The sequence below is a fragment of the Meyerozyma guilliermondii genome, genomic scaffold, assembly GCF_000149425.1.
Source record: "Meyerozyma guilliermondii ATCC 6260 scaffold_6 genomic scaffold, whole genome shotgun sequence".
NCBI classification, from domain to species: domain Eukaryota; kingdom Fungi; phylum Ascomycota; class Pichiomycetes; order Serinales; family Debaryomycetaceae; genus Meyerozyma; species Meyerozyma guilliermondii.
Window position 1 is genome coordinate 943,161 of NW_001809795.1, and position 16,676 is coordinate 959,836.

Below are 16,676 nucleotides of genomic sequence, written 5' to 3' on the forward strand. Positions count from 1 at the left end.
ACCTGTCATAGCCGTGTTCCTGCATGCCGTATACTCGTTGCGACTCATTTCGCGACTTGAAATTTAATTCTTTACTCGTATCTGCCCAAACATGGGAAAAGTCCTTCAATTGCTACAACACCCCGACGAGCTCAAGGCATTTGTCCAGTTTAAATGCTTTCGGAAATCGCTCCATCCCTTTGAACCAACCGAGGCCCGTTCAAGTTTAAAAAGATGCGATGATTTGTTGAATTTGACGTCAAGGTCGTTCGCCGCGGTTATTAAAGAGCTCCATCCCAAGACAAGGGTGGCAGTTATGGTGTTCTATCTTGTATTGAGAGCATTGGATACTGTAGAAGACGATATGACGCTTCAGCATGACGTCAAAATCCCGCTTTTGAGACAGTTTCACACCAAATTGAACACCACCGATTACTCATTTAACGGTAGTGGACCCAACGAAAAGGACCGTGAAGTGTTGGTACAGTTCCCGGAAATCTTGGCAGAGTATCATCGCCTCGATTCCGAGTTCCAAGACGTCATCAAGGAGATTACCGACAAGATGGGCAATGGAATGGCCGACTATATTTTAGACGATAACTTCAATACGAACGGAGTGGCCACCGTCAAGGACTACGACTTGTACTGCCATTATGTTGCTGGACTTGTGGGTGAAGGATTGACCAAAATCATGGCGCATGCCAACTTTATCAACGAAAGTCTCAACCAAGACAATTACCAGAAATCAGAATCCATGGGATTGTTCTTGCAGAAAACAAACATCATTCGTGACTACCAAGAAGACATGCAAGATGGCAGGTCGTTTTGGCCTCAGGAAATCTGGCTGAAATATACCAATTCGTTAGCCAGTTTCCATAAGGACCAGTCGGAAAAGAGCCAAGAACAGGCATTGTACTGTATCAGTGAATTGGTTTTGAACGCCATGAACCATATCAACGACGTTTTGGTCTACTTGGCCAACGTGAACGATCCTTCGTGTTTCAGCTTCTGTGCCATCCCCCAGGTTATGGCAGTGGCTACACTTGCAACCGTTTACAACAATCCCGATGTCACCCACAAGGTGGTGAAGATCAGAAAGGGAACCACCGTCAAATTAATCCTCGAATCCAGAACTTACCCTGGAGTGGTTCGAATTTTCAGACACTACATCCGTATTATAAACCATAAATCTCGGGTCAATGACCCCAATTACCTTCAAATCGGCCTCAAATGTGGCGAGTTGGAGCAGTTGTGCGAGTCGTTGTACCCTACTCCTGGAGCAATTCCAGCGGGCGCCAATCCCCACAAACTGGAGATCAATGAAACGGTTGCAAATCGCCAAGAAATCGATGAAAAAATCGAGGCCATGATAAAAGAAGAAGAATTCAAGACACAATTGCTGCTTGTGTCCTTGGGTCTTCTGCTAGCGTTGTTGTCGTATCTAGCCTTTACATTCTTTAATTAATCAATAGTATCATTCTGTGCTTAGTCAGGCTGCGCCAAGTAGCCGCAGCCGCCTGCGGATTTAATTCTTGACGAGTATACCTGGCCCCTATTCTTCATGACGACCACCAGTTTCAAAATAAAGCCAATTCTGTGGTCCGAGTATGACCACCATGCCCTGATCCTACTCCAGGACGAAAATGGGCCGTGTGCGTTGATTGCCCTTGTAAATACTGTTATCTTGAAACACCAAATAGAATCTAGAAAAGTCGCCTTTGGTGAATTGCACCGGAATGAACACCAGGATAGGAGAGCCAGAGCAATAGAGAACTTGCAGTCACGATTGGGTCGGTTGGAGGCGGAAAAAAAGTCAATTTCATTGAATTCTCTTCTCGAATCTTTGGGAGAATTGATCCTCGAGTTGTTTGAAAATGAACAATATCCTGAATACGACGTTGATCGTCTCGTGTCGAGCCTCCCATTACTACACACAGGGCTTACGGTAGATCCCATACTCACAGATATTACTTTTCCCAAGTCAGATTTGGCTTCTGTTCTTTTTGGAATTTTCTCTTTGTCGTTCAAACATGGATGGTGTTTAGACCCCAACGAAGATCCTGAAGCCTTTTCTTTCTTCAGCCAGTACCCAACGTTCGATAGGGCCCAAGACTGCTTCATACAAAACCCTCAGGCGTATTCACAGGCCCAGGAATGGTTGGCTGCAAATCGGTCGCAATTGACATCTTTTGGTTTACGCAAAATCGATTCTGTTATGGAAGACGACGAGCTTGCTGTGTTCTTCCGCAATAACCATTTCAGTACGCTCTACAAAAAGGGTCCTGGGGAATTTTACTTGTTGGTGACAGATGAGGCCTTCAACTCTCATCGACGTATAGTGTGGCAGTCATTAAACTCTGTTTCCGGGAAAGATGAGTTGTTTTTCACTGGAGATTTTGTGCCAGTGTTCCTCGATGATTCTACTGATCATGGTGCCACCGACATGTCGGACGACTATCTTTTGATGAAACAGCTTCAAGAAGAAGACGATATGCGCATGGCTCGCAACATCCAAAAACTGTACAACAAACCTGCGGTGAAGCCTGAGAAGGAGGGAAAAGAAGCGAAGACTTCCAAGCCTCAAGAAAAGAGCCAGGAAAAGAAGAAGAAGAAAAAGACCGACTGTGTAGTCATGTAACTATAGATTATGACCAGTAAAAAGGTGATTAGAATATGAATTATGACCAGTATACCTAAAAGTTGATTTACTGAGTAGACAGTAGGATGGATGTAGCATAACTAAAGTTGATTTACTGTGTAGACAGTAGGAGTGGATTTAAGACTTGATATTATGATATTATAATGGAATGAACATTTTTTATGCTTCGGTTGGCTGTTCGGGTTCAGATTCGTTTTCCTGTGGCACCTCGTCGTCCTCTCCTTCATATTCCATGGGATCGAACTCAGATCTGGCAACATCCATCTTCCGTATTTCATTGGTGGTTGGTTCTCTAATGTGCAACTGGATGGTGTCAAAGGTACTTTGAGCCAAAAATTTGTTGAGTTCTGGGTTTCCAGAAGCACGATGTTTCTTGAGGTCAATCCTTCCGGTGACAGGATAATAATATGCGGCCTTTCTCTTCTTCAGCCCACTATCGCCTGCGAATTTGATGGACAATTCTTCAAAAGGCTTCGAAAACCGCTGGAAGTTCATGTCGTAATTTTTCATGTGCTTGAGAGTATAGGTCTCTCGTTGTTCCTCCTCATCAAGAAGATTGACTGGGCGCTCCTTTTCGGTGGATTGGAGTTTTTCTACGAGCGCATTAGCTTGGGTTGCATCGCGCACTTGGTATAAAGATATCCATTCACCATCGGCCGAAGTGATTGGTCTGTACACCGTAGAAAGCAAGGATTTGTGTTCGAGCTTCTCGTCGTACTTTCCTTGTCTTTTCAACGTCTCATGTTCACGCGACAACGATGCCGAGCCAGAAAACTTGACTGTCAAGTACTTTGAGTCCATCATAGAGGCATCGGGTAATAACGGCCATGCTGCCACCGCCTTGGCGTTTTTCTTTCTGGGGTGTTTCAACTTAGCAAAGTCATCGAGCGTGGCCTGGGCTTGCTCAAATGTGTCTTCAACTGCCTTCAATTGTGCTTCGGGGTCAAGCTTTTCCTCTTTCGTCGTGCTGGTTCCGTTGGTCTGGGTCGATTTGGGTGCTTGTTTCTCAGATATATACTCTGTTCTCCTTAAGAACGACACACCGGGCTCCGACTTGGCGAGATAAGTGATTCCGGCGTCTCGAAGAAGAGCTCTGTCTTTTTCGTGGAGCTTGGCTTCGACATCATCTTTCACCAAAGAGTGGATGGCGCGGTTATCTCCGGATTCCAAAACATCTGTGTTGTTCAAGAGATTGAGATTCATGCCGCTTTCCTCGTCTACGGCCGATATAAACGTCTTGAAGTTCTCTTTTCGAAACAACGATGACATGAGTTGATTGGCCTCGGTCAGGAACGGTATTGGATTTGTCACATTATACTCGATCATCTTTGGATTCAAGGGAGGCGGGGGAAGGTTGTTGATGTATCGCACCTTGGCGATGTAATCTTGCCGCACTGGTTTCGACATGATAAAGTTGAATACGTTTGAGTATAGTTGAGAAATTTCAATATCGGTTGGGTCGTGTGTGTACCATATCAAGAGTTGCAAATCTTGGTTATCCTCTTGATATCATGAGAAATATGGTGGACAGAAACTCAAAATCTAGGATGGATTTCTGTGGAATTGCAAACAACTGCTTCTTTCTTGATTACTACTACAGTTATTAAATACTATCATTTAGACACTATAACATTAAAATATCTAATGAGTTCAATACCTCAAAATTAAACAGGTCTATATCTAACTAGCCCTTCATCTTTTTGATGGTCTCGAAGAACGACAGACCCTGGATCTTTGCGACTTCAAGCTCAAGATCAGTCACTTTTCTAGAACCATCAGAGCCCGCAAACGTTCCTGCTCCCCATGGGGAACCACCATGGATTTCGTCCATTGATGCCATCAATGGAGATCTATAACCCAATGGCACGTAGACCATTCCGTGGTGCACCAAAGTCGACAAAGTACTAATGACCGTCGTTTCTTGACCTCCTCCCAAAGTTCCAGTGGAAACGAACACACCAGCCGGTTTACCAATCAACTCACCGTTGGCCCACAATGCTCCTGTTTGGTCCCAAAAGTTCTTGAATTGCGAAGGAAAGTTACCATATCTGGTGGGAATTCCAAACAAAAATGCATCGTACTCCTTTAATGTATCTACAGTTGCTGTTTCAAAGTTGGGTCTTGGAGGAGCATTCAACTTTTTCAAAAGAGATTCTGGAAGAGTTTCTTCAACTTGAAAAAGCTTTGCCGAGCCTCCAGCAGACTCAATTCCCGCCTTGGCCAGCTCAGCAAGGGCGGCTATGTGGTGGTACAACGAATATGTGATGATTGCTGTTCTTGGTGCCATGGTTGCGAAAAGATTCAGTTGCGAAAAAAGTTAAGTTGCGAAAAGATTCGGCTGCGAAATCTTTATAAATCGCACCTTAGTAAGAATTTGTCATAAAGAGTACGAGGGTCGTTATGTGCCGTAGTGACATTTACTAATTCTATCTAAGGCTCGTACAATGTAGGGTCTACTCCGTTCCACGTGCACACATCGTGGGACTTGGGCTTGTCGAGCGCCAGAAGCAATTCTGGGTCCAACTCAATCTTACCGAAAGAATGTTGTTCCCCAAGCTCGTCACTGTTTCCATCAGGCAAAACATCGAGGTTCAGCTTGATTCTCTCCTTCTTAGCGCTCTTGGCGATCACAATGAATCCTTGCAAGTACGACCACGTGAGCAAGATGTTACCCTTGGGCAACTTGTACTTCTTTTCCCATTCTAACAACTCTGGGTCGTCCAATTTGACGCCTTGAGTCAAAGGCGAGTACGCCTCGGCCCAGATATCGTGCTCGACCAAAAACTCTCTCAATTCCAATCTTGGAAGCCATGGGTGCAATTCGATTTGGTCAACTACCGGCTTGATCACAAATCCATCCCAGTCGAAAAGCTCTTGCAAATGACGCTTTCCGTAGTTGGACACACCAATGGACTTGATATCCAAAGTAGGGTTGTTTGGCTCCAACACATACTCTTGCAATGCCTTCCAGGACTCGATTCTCTTTTGAGGATTACTGTGAGGACTATGGATCAACACCAAGTCGACATACCCAATGTATTCCTTCACTTCTTTAGCAATGAGTTCAATTGCCTTCTTGGTGTTCTCGTAGCCATGATCCTCGAATCTGATCTTGGTGGTAAACCAAATATCCTTACGTTCCACCTCGGGGTGGTCCTTCAAGAAACGAGCAATACCCTCACTTGATTCCCTTTGGTTTTTGTAGTAAATGGCCGAGTCTATGTGCCTGTAGCCCACAGACAACGCATAGTACACCAAATCAGCAGTATCCTCCTTAGGAATTTCGTAAACCCCAAAACCAGCCACGGGAATCGATTGTCCGTTGTTGAGCTTGTAGCGAGAATCCTTGGTCAATTGTATAGCGGAGGTTAAGTTTGACATCTGAAAGAATTGAGAATTGACTAAAGTTGCTAGAATTGACTTAAAGAAATTAACTAGTTAAAGTTTTAAATGGGTTCGGAGAAAGTTCTAGTTTTTAAGGAGAATGGCTTAGAACTGTGGCAACTAACGGATAATTGCGGCAGAAGGTGCAGGACCACAGCCGGTGAGGTGCGTGGGGGGTTTCTGCAGGAAGCGAGGGGCTGCGCGGACTGCAGGGTTTGTGTGTCTTCTCACTCTTATCATTCTTTATCGTCAACATGTCTTCCCGGAAAAAGACATTGCTCAAAGTCATCATTCTAGGAGATTCCGGAGTGGGAAAGACCTCGTTGATGCAGCAGTTTGTCAATAACAAATTTTCCCATCAATATAAGGCCACCATTGGTGCCGATTTTCTCACCAAGGAAATTACCGTCGACAACAACAAGCAAGTTACGCTTCAAATATGGGACACCGCCGGCCAAGAACGGTTTCAGAGCTTGGGGGTGGCTTTCTACAGGGGTGCAGACTGCTGTGTTTTGTGCTATGATGTCACCAATGAGAAATCTCTTAACAATTTGGCATCTTGGAAAGATGAATTTCTCATTCAATCCAATGTCCTGAACCCTCAAGACTTTCCCTTCATCATAATAGGCAACAAGATCGATGCGGACGACTCGAAAAAGATTCCGTCGTTGCAGAAAAAATTGAACAATGTCACCAACAACCAGCTTGGTGGATTGAGCTACCCAGTATTCGAGACCAGTGCCAAGGAATCGATCAACGTTGAAAGTGCATTTGAAGTCATTGCCAAGATGGCGCTCCAGCAAGAAGAGCTCAATGAGGCGAATGGAAACGACGTCAACGACGACTACAATGATGCCATCAACATTCACTTGGAAACCGATAACAGTGGATGTGCTTGTTAGAGTAATGTAGTAATATTGACAAATAATGTTATGGTCGCCTGGTTCCTCAGGTTCCTCAGGTTCAGTGTCCTCAACCCAATCGTCCTTTCCTACTTCAACTTCATCGCTTACTTTCTTCAACGTTTTCAATGTCTGTCTTCTTCGTTCATCTCAATCTTTGTCTTTCTTCTCAATCTTGGTCGCTCTTCCCTTTCTACTTCTTATTAATACACATACAAAACATCTTGATCAATATGTCCGCAAGCTGGTTGCCGGTCTTGATCTTTCCAAAGTTATTGTGTTGGTTATATTGTTGGGAATGGTGCTGTGATTGTTGCTGGTAATGAGGCTGCGAAGTACCATGATAAGTAGCTGTGGGCTGACTAAGTCCACCCCAGTTGTTGGGGATTTGCAGACTCTGGGTGTTGGACAAGTCAATTATCATTACACCAGCATTATGAGGGTCCATTCTATGGTTTAACCTGCACTCATCGCACATTTGTGCAACTGCCGGTTTGATTTTTGCAATTCCGTTTGCAGAATGTTTTCCCTTTCCTACAATAACTCGCAAATGGGACTGGTTGGTCCGAATAGCAGCGGCTATACGTGTCTGCAAAAACAACTCGGCTTCTTTGACGTATAAACCATGAAGGTCGATTTCATCCTCGGCACTGTCTTCGTTGTTTTCACGAAAAACATACTCTGCGGCTTTCCTGTTGCACTTTTCGGCCTCTTCCAATGCCCGGTGTGACTGCTCAGAGAGCTCGTGGGCCTTACTTCCATCTCCAGCTTTGTAGGCTTGTTGAGACTGCTGGCTCAACTTGTTTCTTTTTTGGTAAAGTTCATCAGCTTGGGCTCTTAAACGCTTATACTCGGAATCAGTGGCATGGTTGTAGTCACCCTGGTGGTCGTCGAAGCCCAATCGGATTCCTCTGTCAATTACGTTCATTGGCTTGTGTGTCGTTTCAGGTGAGCGGCTAAGTTCTATAGAATTATGTAAGAAGATGAGAACAATGAGAACGTTTTGCACCCAAAAAGATACCAGATCCAAATGGCAAAAATGTTTTCGTAAAACACATGATATGCTCTTCTATGGATCGAGAAGTATTGATTCAGTAAGGCTATAGAGTTTGAGTTGATTCCTTAAAAATCTCTGTCTGCTACTTTGCATTCTCCTCGTGGGCAATTATTGGTTTGTCAAACCTATCCTTCATGTTTTCATATCCAAGTGAGTATCCACTGACCTTTTCGGAATCTTCTGCCTCCTCAAATGAGTGCCTATGGGGCACTCTTTTTGCAATTCTTACAGCGTCCAACCATCCGTCAGCCATTGCAAAGATCTCGTCAATCTCCTCCAAACTTCGACCTGAAGTCTCAGGAAAGAAGAAGTACACAACGATAGCAAGCACAAAGTTGGTACATGCCCACACAATCATATACTTGACGCCAATTCCTTCGTAGGCGTCGGGAGAAACTTCTCCAATCATAAAGTTGAAAGCCCAAAATGCGCCCACTGCCAAACCATTGATAGCAGCCCTGTGAGCTAAAGGTGCAATTTCCGAAGCGTATAAAAAGGGAACCCCTCCCCATCCGATAACATAGACAAAGTGGTACATGTAGACGAAAAAAGTGGCTGCTTTCGTCGCTGATTTGTTGTCTGGATAAGAAAGTAATGCCGCCAAGCAAGCCATACAAATAGCGTTTCCTGCTGCACTTGTTATCATCAACGTCTTTCTACCAAACCGCTCCACGGTGAAAGCTGCTAAAGAACCACCAACTATACTTGTCATTTGGTAGACTGCTGCCAATGGCTTGGCCACCAGTGGCTGCAAACCAAGGTAACGACCAAAGATTGTGCTTGTGTAGAAGGTGATGGCATTGACCCCGGTGAGTTGCAAACCTGCCAAACAAGTCACTGCGAGAATAGTTCTATTGAGAGTTCTCTGGGGCCCCATTCTGCAAAAGTCCCAGAACTTTACTTGGCCTGCCAAGTCCATAGATGTCTGTTGGTCTCGAATGGCTTTGCGGATTTCGTCAGGTTCTGTCATTCCGTCTTCGATCACCAACATGACTTGTTCTGCTTCATCTACTCTCCCCTTTTTCATCAAGTACCGTGGAGATTCAGGAAACATATAAATGAGCCCAGCAACCATGAAACTGAAGATGACTTGAAAAACAAACGGAACTCGAAATGAAACCTCGCCAGAAGTATAAAAGAAGCCAAAGTCCAACCACAACGAAAGACACAACCCCATTCCCAAAAACACCCCCACGAACGACACATGAGATCCTCTTCTCTTTGCGTTACTTATTTCCGACTGCCACACTGTCACCGTAGCGAGTAGACCACCAGTTCCCAAACCCAAGATTATTCTGCTGACGATGAGTTGAGCGAAAGAGTATGAAGTGGTCATTATGATCGCACCTATAAGCTGCACAATTGCTGCCACAAACAACGTGAACCGACGCCCTCTGATATCACCGAGCCACACGCACGAAACGGAGCCAATTATACCACCAGCAGCATATAGGGCCACGACGGTGCCTCGAAGGGTCGTCTTGTGTTTCTTCTCAGAACCGGTGGCTAAATCAGCAGCAATTTCAGGAAACCGCTTCTCAAAAGCAGGAAAGTCAAGTAATCCTCCTAGTAAGGACTGGTTGTATCCAAATGAGATAATAGCAGGCATTACGATAAGGATTATCGCAGCCAAGTTGAGGCTATCTCCAGTAAGCCCAAGGAAATATTTTTTGTGAGTCTCTACTTGAGTCACCATGATTCCGTTACCTTCATTCAGACAAGTGTTGGCTCTTATATCTTCCACCAATTGAGTGCAAATACCGTTGTGCCAAGGCCCAGTTGGAGAAATGGTGTTTTTTTCAGCAATAGGATGCGGCAAGTTTTTCCCAATTTGCATCATGTACCATACAAAATTCACAAAGATTACCACTGCTTCGAAAACTTGCCCCACATTTCCCCACAATATAGTTCAAATTAAGGATTACAAAGGTGGTTCGGAAGAAACCCGCATTTTTCTTCACCATACTCTATTGTGCGGAACGATTCCGCTCCCCCACCTCGAGTTCCAAAATGGTAAATTAGTTACCCCACATCTCATCGTGACAGAAAAGTGCGGAACGGTTCCGCACAACAAGGCATAGCCGACCATTCAAAGAAAAATAGGCTAGAATCTGATTTGCGGGGTGCATCTGTGTATCTGGCAGTCATCTGCTCACAAGGGTACTTTTGCGGCTCAGACGAAAATTGACTGTACTGGGCTTAACAGTGCGGAACTGTTCCGCATAGTTAGCTCCGGTTCATCATTCCTGGTGCTAAATATGGGATATAAAAGATGCCCTTCGTCCTTCGGTTTGTATCGACAAGCAATATGACTTTAGACTTGAGAGGATTGACACCAGCACCAGTTACGCCATTCAGTAAGGATGGTTCCGTTGACTACGAAGCCATTCAAAGATTGGGCTCTTGGTTGGGCTCAATTGATGGAGTAAAGGGATTAGTTGTTCTTGGACACGCTGGTGAAGGCACCTTTTTGACTCCTGACGAACAGGTGCTGGTTATTAAGGCATTTGTTAAATCCGTGGATAACAAGATTCCAATCATCGCCGGCATCACTGGTGAAGGTACGGAGGTTGCAGCGTTTGAAGCCAAGAGAGCCAAAGAGGCCGGAGCTTCTGCTGGGTTGCTTTACCCATCGCATGGCTGGTTGAGATTTGGTTACCAGCCAGGAGCACCTCAAGATAGATACAAGAGTGTTTATGAGTATTCTGGTCTTCCATTGATCTTGTTCCAGTACCCTGACAACACCAAGGCCACCTACAATTTGCAAACTTTATTGGACATTGCTGCTCAGCCAGGAGTCTTTGCCATGAAGAATGGTGTTAGGAATATGAGAAGATGGGATACAGAGATTCCTGTCATCAAGAAAAAGAACCCAGATTTGCAAGTTTTGTCTTGTCATGATGAGTACTTGCTTCACACTGCTTTTGATGTTGATGGCTTCTTGGTCGGCTACGGAAGCATTGCCCCCGAACCATTGATTGAGTTAATCAAGGCCGGTAAGGCTCAGGATTACAAGAAAGCCAAGGCTATTCACAATCAATTATTGCCAGTTACAAAGGCAGTTTATCACAGAGGCTCCCATATGGAGGGTACTGTGGCATTGAAACATGCCCTTGTTAGCAGAGGTATCTTGAGCCATGCTACCGTGAGAACTCCATTGCTTCCCTTGCCTGAAGGTGCGGATGTTGAGATCCACAATGCTGTTCAGCTGGCTCTGTTGTCCAAGGTCGCATAAGCTGAAATGGCTGCGAAAAATTGCGAAATGGCTGCGAAAAAATTCATTCAAATGAAGAGGCAGCGAAAAATATGATTCATTTTTTTATCAAATTTAGGTTTTTCTTTCAAAGCTACTGAATATACTCGCTTAGCAGCCTCCTGTGCTACAAATCAATCCCCCATTCTGTGGGAAATTGATCCAAATTCGTAAAGTTTTGCAAAAGATCATCCAAATCAAAAAGCTGATTGAAATCAGTTATGTCATTGGAATTCGGGTGTGTATCATTTTCCCTCTCATGGAATGGCGTTGAAACTGTTTTTGCTGTCATTTTTTTCTCATTTTGGCCAAACAAAATATCCACCGGTGGAATCGAATTGAGTGGTGCTTTGATCTCCAGTGAACTATACCCTGAAAACTGGGCTGGAAATTTATCAAGAATAGCTTTGCTTGCAAGTTCAGAGGTGTTTTGGTCCTCTACGGCTTGATCCAAGAGTCTCTCAAATATCTCACGATACCTCTCGCAACCGGCCGATCTCTCTGCTAATCGAACCAAAAAAGCCGTACAATTGCGTAGGCCCTCGCTAATATCCACGTCCCAGGTACACTTTTTGGAAATAAGACCGTAAATGAGATTGAGTCCACTCAAGAAGACTGTTTGAAGACTCACAAAAGTAATTTTTTCTTCTTTTATGTTTATCTTTTTGATTAGATTGCACACGGAAACACACGCCTGAATGCACTCTAGAAAGAGAGGGTCTTTACCATCCAATGAACTCAAGAATGGCTGGATTAAGAACCTTATCTGTTTGTTGAACATGTACAACCAGTAGTTGTATTCTTTAGGGCTCAAATAATTGGGTAGATTGTTTTTCCAGTGAAAAACCTGTCTCCTCAACTCCTCTATTCGAAACCTGGGAATAGAGTCAAATCCTATATCAGCTCTGTAGATAGTGGACTGTATCTTACTTTCGATTTGCCTGTATTTGAACTGGATGATAGCTGGAGACACCGAGGATCTTCCCTCAGTATCGGCGTCTGGTGGTACCTTAAATTGTTCATGGTTATAATGAGGGTAAGTTTGATAGAACTTAGCTTTGAGGGCGGTCGGATCGGTAATACTTTCATCGATGTTAATGGGAAAGTGCACATTAATGTCTCTATCACTGAGGGAATGGGGCTTGCCAAAACTGAGACAGATTACTCTTTCCAAGCAGTAAGCCGACCAAAAAGTTTTGCAGCGTGAGTTGTACTCGTAAGGATCTTCTCGGAAAAGTTTGAGGTTTGTGGTGTGAAGGCCCAAGTTGACACAGAGTCGTAAAGTAGAGCCTATGAGATGCCATATGGCAACTCCTGATGTAAACCGCAATTGAAAGATCACCAACAATATCATTGCGTGGATGGTGTGTGTGTCCCCAGTCAGAATATCATGATACAAATTGAGCCATAGTGCACTTTTGTAGAACACTAAATCGTGACCCATTCCATCATCTTCGTTTGCAACTCGTGATCCCAAAGCATAAACCATCAACAAGATAAACCTATCCATTGCATCCTTTAAGGACATTGATTCGAGGTTAGTCTCTGTGTCGTTTGCGAAAAGCTCTAGTCTGGTTTCATGAAGCTTTTTCAAGTGTCCCTTCAGCAAGAATGGGTATCGTATATGAATACCCGAACAATAGTTGTCCAAATAATCGCCCATCAAGGTATGATTACGAAGCAAAGAACCAAGGTCTGAAAGAACCTTTTGCCTTTCCTCACTGGAACTTGCGTAGATGGAACAAGCAGCTTCTTCACCATCACCTTTTGTGAGTCCATAAATTAAATGCCCATGGACAACAGTTGCAAAATTAAAACTAAACGGACCTGCCAAAGGTAAGTTATTCAAAACTGGAATGAACAAGGGACTCTGAACTAAGCCATGAGAGTGATCAGAATCAACTTTTTGTTTCAAATCATCAGACGATTGTGATGTACTCTTCTCGTAGAACGCTAATTTCTCTTTCAATTGATTCACTTCTTCTTCCAAAATCTTGATATAATTCGGGCCCCTAGTCGTGCTGTATTCACATACTTCGCCAGCATTTTTGCAATTTCTACAGTGTTCCTCTCTAGCAAAATCGCCATCGCATTTTCTCTTTTTTGCAATACATCGGTTGCATGCTAATGTCGATTTTGTCCTTTTTCTCTTTCTCACGATACCATTATTCTCATTGGCTTCTACGTAAGATTCCATGTTGGAGCCTCAACAGCGCCAAGTGTTCGAAAAGCGCCTATTCAGAAATAAATTCCGATTGCAATTCGTCTGGTAAATACCAGAAGATCAAATGGACTCACATCTTAACACCAATAGTGGGGAATATGTCCGGGGAAACTCCGGGGACACTCCGAGATCCAAGCCAAAAGAAAACAAAAATGGATTAATAGACTAAAAACATCTTCGAACCATTTGTATATCATCAGACACCATAGAAGTTCATCCAAGAACCTATCGATGTCTTCCACCATTTTTTTCACTGCCATATCTCTTCCCCCACATTTATGCCGCGCCCCGCCAAACCCCCCACTTGTTGCAACATTATAGCTGCAAAATTGAGCAAAACAGGAAAATATCGATCATTGAAGCTAGGCTTTTGATGTCGTACTTTGGACCATGAATAATCGCAATTTTAGTAATTTAGTAAGCAGATTGGGAAAAAAGTACTACTCATTGAAGGCTACTTTATTACAGTTGAGTCTGGTTTGTCACAAAACGTATTTACATAACTTCGTTCATTCTTAGAGGGTCAGGTATTCGAAGTTGAGAAGGAGCCTTGGAATGTTCTCGAAGTACCATTGGTATAGATCATCTCAGAGTATCTCAGCTTGAATCTAAAATATTATGATTTCGATCCCAGACTTCACAATTATCGCAAAAGACTGCAAATTTGAAAATCGCATTCAGGTAAAGAACTGACTACTCTTCACAAATGCTAGATACCTTTCATCTGTTTAAAGTTAGAATCTCTCGTTTCCTATTTCTTAACTTTCCCTTAGCTACAATTTTCAGATTTCATGTAGTTCATTATCGTATCATAAATATATCACGGTTAACTTCCACCACCCCCACATCCTCCGCCTCCTCCTCCTCCGCAACCACCTCCTCCACCACAACCACCACCTCCTCCACAACCACCACTTCCTCCACTCCCACAGCCTCCACTTCCACAGCCAGAACCACTACCACAGGCTGTGGCTCCACAACCACCGACTCCACTGCAACATGTTCCAGATCCAAAGTACGCAGCTCCGCCAGCAGCAAGTGCAAATGGTGCTAATGGTGCTACCGCAAATAAGCCAGGACTATAATAGTAGCCGTACCCTGGGTCAACAGACCATGGCATGTAACGGTCTTTATACTTTCTCTCAACGCTGAGACGTTGTAGTTCGGCACGTTTCAGCGGCACAGTAACAGCATTATGGGTACTTATATGGGTCAAGTTGGACTCGGGTCCATAAAGAGGACTTTTTTTCATGACATCTTCGTTTTCTTCGAGCTTCTTTTTCGATTTGAATATGGCTTTGAGTTTGGATTGGGAATTGTTTCGAACACAAATGCAATACCAACAATAACAAATCGAGTATTCTTGTTTGAAAGCGGAACGGTACAATTTGGCAGTTCTTTCAAAAGACAGATCCAACCGGTTCTCGTCCACTTTATCGTCGTGATCAAACACCATACCCCATTTGCCCTTTATCAAGCACCACTGGAAATAAAAGTAGATGGACAATTGATGGGTGTGCCATATAAGATCAATATCGAGAGTGGGCACAAGCATATAAGCAGGTCCATACTTTAAAAGAAGACTGAGAAACCGCGAGTATCTGAGAACTGATTCAGCAATGCCTTCTTGTTTCACTGGTGAGTTTATCCAGTCAAAAGCATTCATCTTGTCCACAAACCGACCCTGGCGCATAACACAACCAACCAAATCTTCATGAACCTGGATGACATCTGAACGAGGAATGGTGAGGTGTATAAGGTTCGACTGGAAATAGTTTCTGCCAATGATTTGGAGACGTCTCTTTTCTCGGGGTCGACGTTCGTAATTGGTGAGAAACAGATCTAAGTCTGAAAATTGAAGCCCTAATAACATAGGCTCGGCTTCCAACTTGATCCGTTCATCCATTGCAGCGGGATCTGTCTTACTCAGGGGACTCAAAACGGAAGAAAAGTGTTTTGTCAAATAAGGCAAAGGTCTGTGATCTTTCAAATCAGCGTACAATTGACGTCGCCGTAACTGCTGATGGTCAATGCGAGAAGTGAAAGAGCAGCACAGAGGAACCCCCAAAATCTCAAAGTTCTCGTCTGCAAACCCTGTATTGGCAAAGTTGGTGAGGTCAACATTTTGTGAAATCACTTTATGACACACGGGGCACATCACCGGCACTTTATGGACGGCAGGATTGAATTGACCTTTAAAGTAGTAGTCCATAGTCACGCCATATGCCTTCAAAATCTTATGGTATTCATCCACGAGTGGCTCGTTGGGCTTATAAGTAAAATTAGCATCGATTGCTTGACTTATACGGTCCAATGGGAAAGGAATGAAGACGAACGACAAGAAATTGTTCCTGACAAACGTATCATAAAAAGCCTTTGGATTAAGCGCAAAGGCGTGCCACACCATAAGAACGTCCAACGGTGGCAAATGACTTGCCATGATGTTAATATGGCGTTGATTTTTGGTAGACTCTTTGACCCACATGGACGCCTCGTCTAAGGGAAACACTTCTGGACCATCCCCTTTGTACATGTATACCTTTAACGCGCTCACATATGTGATGAAGCGACGCACCGAGTTGGTGACAAAAACCTGCCAGTCTTTAGGACCCGAAGACTCAGGATCGGTATAATTTGGAACGGCGGTTTTTCGAAGAACTTCAAAACTTTTCAATAGTTTTAGATGGGTTTCCACTTCCATCGTGGTAGGAAAGTGTTCCTTAGAGTCTGTTTCAGCAAACACATTGAACGCAAACTGATTTTTTGAACGCTTTTCTTCCATGTTTTGTGAAGAGAAAAGTGGCTGTCAAGCCTACATTTTATACGTTCTCTGACGTCACCCTCGAATCTCAGCCGCACCGTGAGATTTACGAACTTCGGCAAGTGTGACGCGAGATCGGCTGTTTCATCGGCTGAAAAAGGTCATTTATTTGCTTATCGGCGGCATGAGATCAGCCACGTTTCTTCTTAGGGGGGGGGTTGTAGATCATGCACATTTGGAGTTGTAGCTGATTGGACGTAGATAGTATCTCGGCTGCAAATTACGAGCCGAGGGATGTGTTGAAAGTACTCTAAAGGCAATGGAAAGCGAGATGACTTTATGTGGGGATGACTCTATGTGGGAGAGACGACTCTATACGATAAGCATAGATAGAGATGGTTCTCTATGTGATAGGGATGGTTCTGATATCGGGAACTCTTTCCGACTTGGTCAATTA

The 16,676-nt window shown here is 43.9% G+C and overlaps 11 protein-coding genes across 11 annotated transcripts; 4 read left to right on the plus strand and 7 right to left on the minus strand. All coding sequences in view use genetic code 12, as the record gives it.

The window, feature by feature from the left end:
• Positions 1 to 91: 91 nt before the first annotated feature.
• Positions 92 to 1,444, plus strand: ERG9 (bifunctional farnesyl-diphosphate farnesyltransferase/squalene synthase; the record flags this gene model as incomplete). Its single annotated transcript, XM_001483127.1, has 1 exon — positions 92 to 1,444. The coding sequence occupies one exon, from the start codon at positions 92 to 94 to the stop codon at positions 1,442 to 1,444; it is 1,353 nt and encodes a 450-aa protein (XP_001483177.2).
• A 96-nt stretch (positions 1,445 to 1,540) lies between these two features.
• On the plus strand, positions 1,541 to 2,617 carry PGUG_05133 (uncharacterized protein; the record flags this gene model as incomplete). Its single annotated transcript, XM_001483128.1, has 1 exon — positions 1,541 to 2,617. One exon carries the CDS (start codon positions 1,541 to 1,543, stop codon positions 2,615 to 2,617), a length of 1,077 nt encoding a protein of 358 aa, XP_001483178.2.
• Positions 2,618 to 2,797: 180 nt separating this feature from the next.
• PGUG_05134 (uncharacterized protein) lies at positions 2,798 to 4,045 on the minus strand (the record flags this gene model as incomplete). Its single annotated transcript, XM_001483129.1, has 1 exon — positions 2,798 to 4,045. The coding sequence occupies one exon, from the start codon at positions 4,043 to 4,045 to the stop codon at positions 2,798 to 2,800; it is 1,248 nt and encodes a 415-aa protein (XP_001483179.2).
• A 277-nt stretch (positions 4,046 to 4,322) lies between these two features.
• On the minus strand, positions 4,323 to 4,925 carry PST2 (Pst2p; the record flags this gene model as incomplete). The annotated part of the gene is made up of 1 exon (XM_001483130.1): positions 4,323 to 4,925. The coding sequence occupies one exon, from the start codon at positions 4,923 to 4,925 to the stop codon at positions 4,323 to 4,325; it is 603 nt and encodes a 200-aa protein (XP_001483180.2).
• Positions 4,926 to 5,068: 143 nt separating this feature from the next.
• PGUG_05136 (uncharacterized protein) lies at positions 5,069 to 6,019 on the minus strand (the record flags this gene model as incomplete). Its single annotated transcript, XM_001483131.1, has 1 exon — positions 5,069 to 6,019. One exon carries the CDS (start codon positions 6,017 to 6,019, stop codon positions 5,069 to 5,071), a length of 951 nt encoding a protein of 316 aa, XP_001483181.2.
• A 257-nt stretch (positions 6,020 to 6,276) lies between these two features.
• Positions 6,277 to 6,924, plus strand: YPT72 (Rab family GTPase; the record flags this gene model as incomplete). Its single annotated transcript, XM_001483132.1, has 1 exon — positions 6,277 to 6,924. The coding sequence occupies one exon, from the start codon at positions 6,277 to 6,279 to the stop codon at positions 6,922 to 6,924; it is 648 nt and encodes a 215-aa protein (XP_001483182.2).
• Positions 6,925 to 7,117: 193 nt separating this feature from the next.
• PGUG_05138 (uncharacterized protein) lies at positions 7,118 to 7,852 on the minus strand (the record flags this gene model as incomplete). Its single annotated transcript, XM_001483133.1, has 1 exon — positions 7,118 to 7,852. The coding sequence occupies one exon, from the start codon at positions 7,850 to 7,852 to the stop codon at positions 7,118 to 7,120; it is 735 nt and encodes a 244-aa protein (XP_001483183.2).
• Positions 7,853 to 8,063: 211 nt separating this feature from the next.
• PGUG_05139 (uncharacterized protein) lies at positions 8,064 to 9,821 on the minus strand (the record flags this gene model as incomplete). The annotated part of the gene is made up of 1 exon (XM_001483134.1): positions 8,064 to 9,821. The coding sequence occupies one exon, from the start codon at positions 9,819 to 9,821 to the stop codon at positions 8,064 to 8,066; it is 1,758 nt and encodes a 585-aa protein (XP_001483184.2).
• Positions 9,822 to 10,253: 432 nt separating this feature from the next.
• PGUG_05140 (dihydrodipicolinate synthase family protein) lies at positions 10,254 to 11,216 on the plus strand (the record flags this gene model as incomplete). Its single annotated transcript, XM_001483135.1, has 1 exon — positions 10,254 to 11,216. The coding sequence occupies one exon, from the start codon at positions 10,254 to 10,256 to the stop codon at positions 11,214 to 11,216; it is 963 nt and encodes a 320-aa protein (XP_001483185.2).
• A 145-nt stretch (positions 11,217 to 11,361) lies between these two features.
• On the minus strand, positions 11,362 to 13,431 carry PGUG_05141 (uncharacterized protein; the record flags this gene model as incomplete). The annotated part of the gene is made up of 1 exon (XM_001483136.1): positions 11,362 to 13,431. One exon carries the CDS (start codon positions 13,429 to 13,431, stop codon positions 11,362 to 11,364), a length of 2,070 nt encoding a protein of 689 aa, XP_001483186.2.
• Positions 13,432 to 14,284: 853 nt separating this feature from the next.
• PGUG_05142 (uncharacterized protein) lies at positions 14,285 to 16,240 on the minus strand (the record flags this gene model as incomplete). The annotated part of the gene is made up of 1 exon (XM_001483137.1): positions 14,285 to 16,240. The coding sequence occupies one exon, from the start codon at positions 16,238 to 16,240 to the stop codon at positions 14,285 to 14,287; it is 1,956 nt and encodes a 651-aa protein (XP_001483187.2).
• Positions 16,241 to 16,676: the final 436 nt, after the last annotated feature.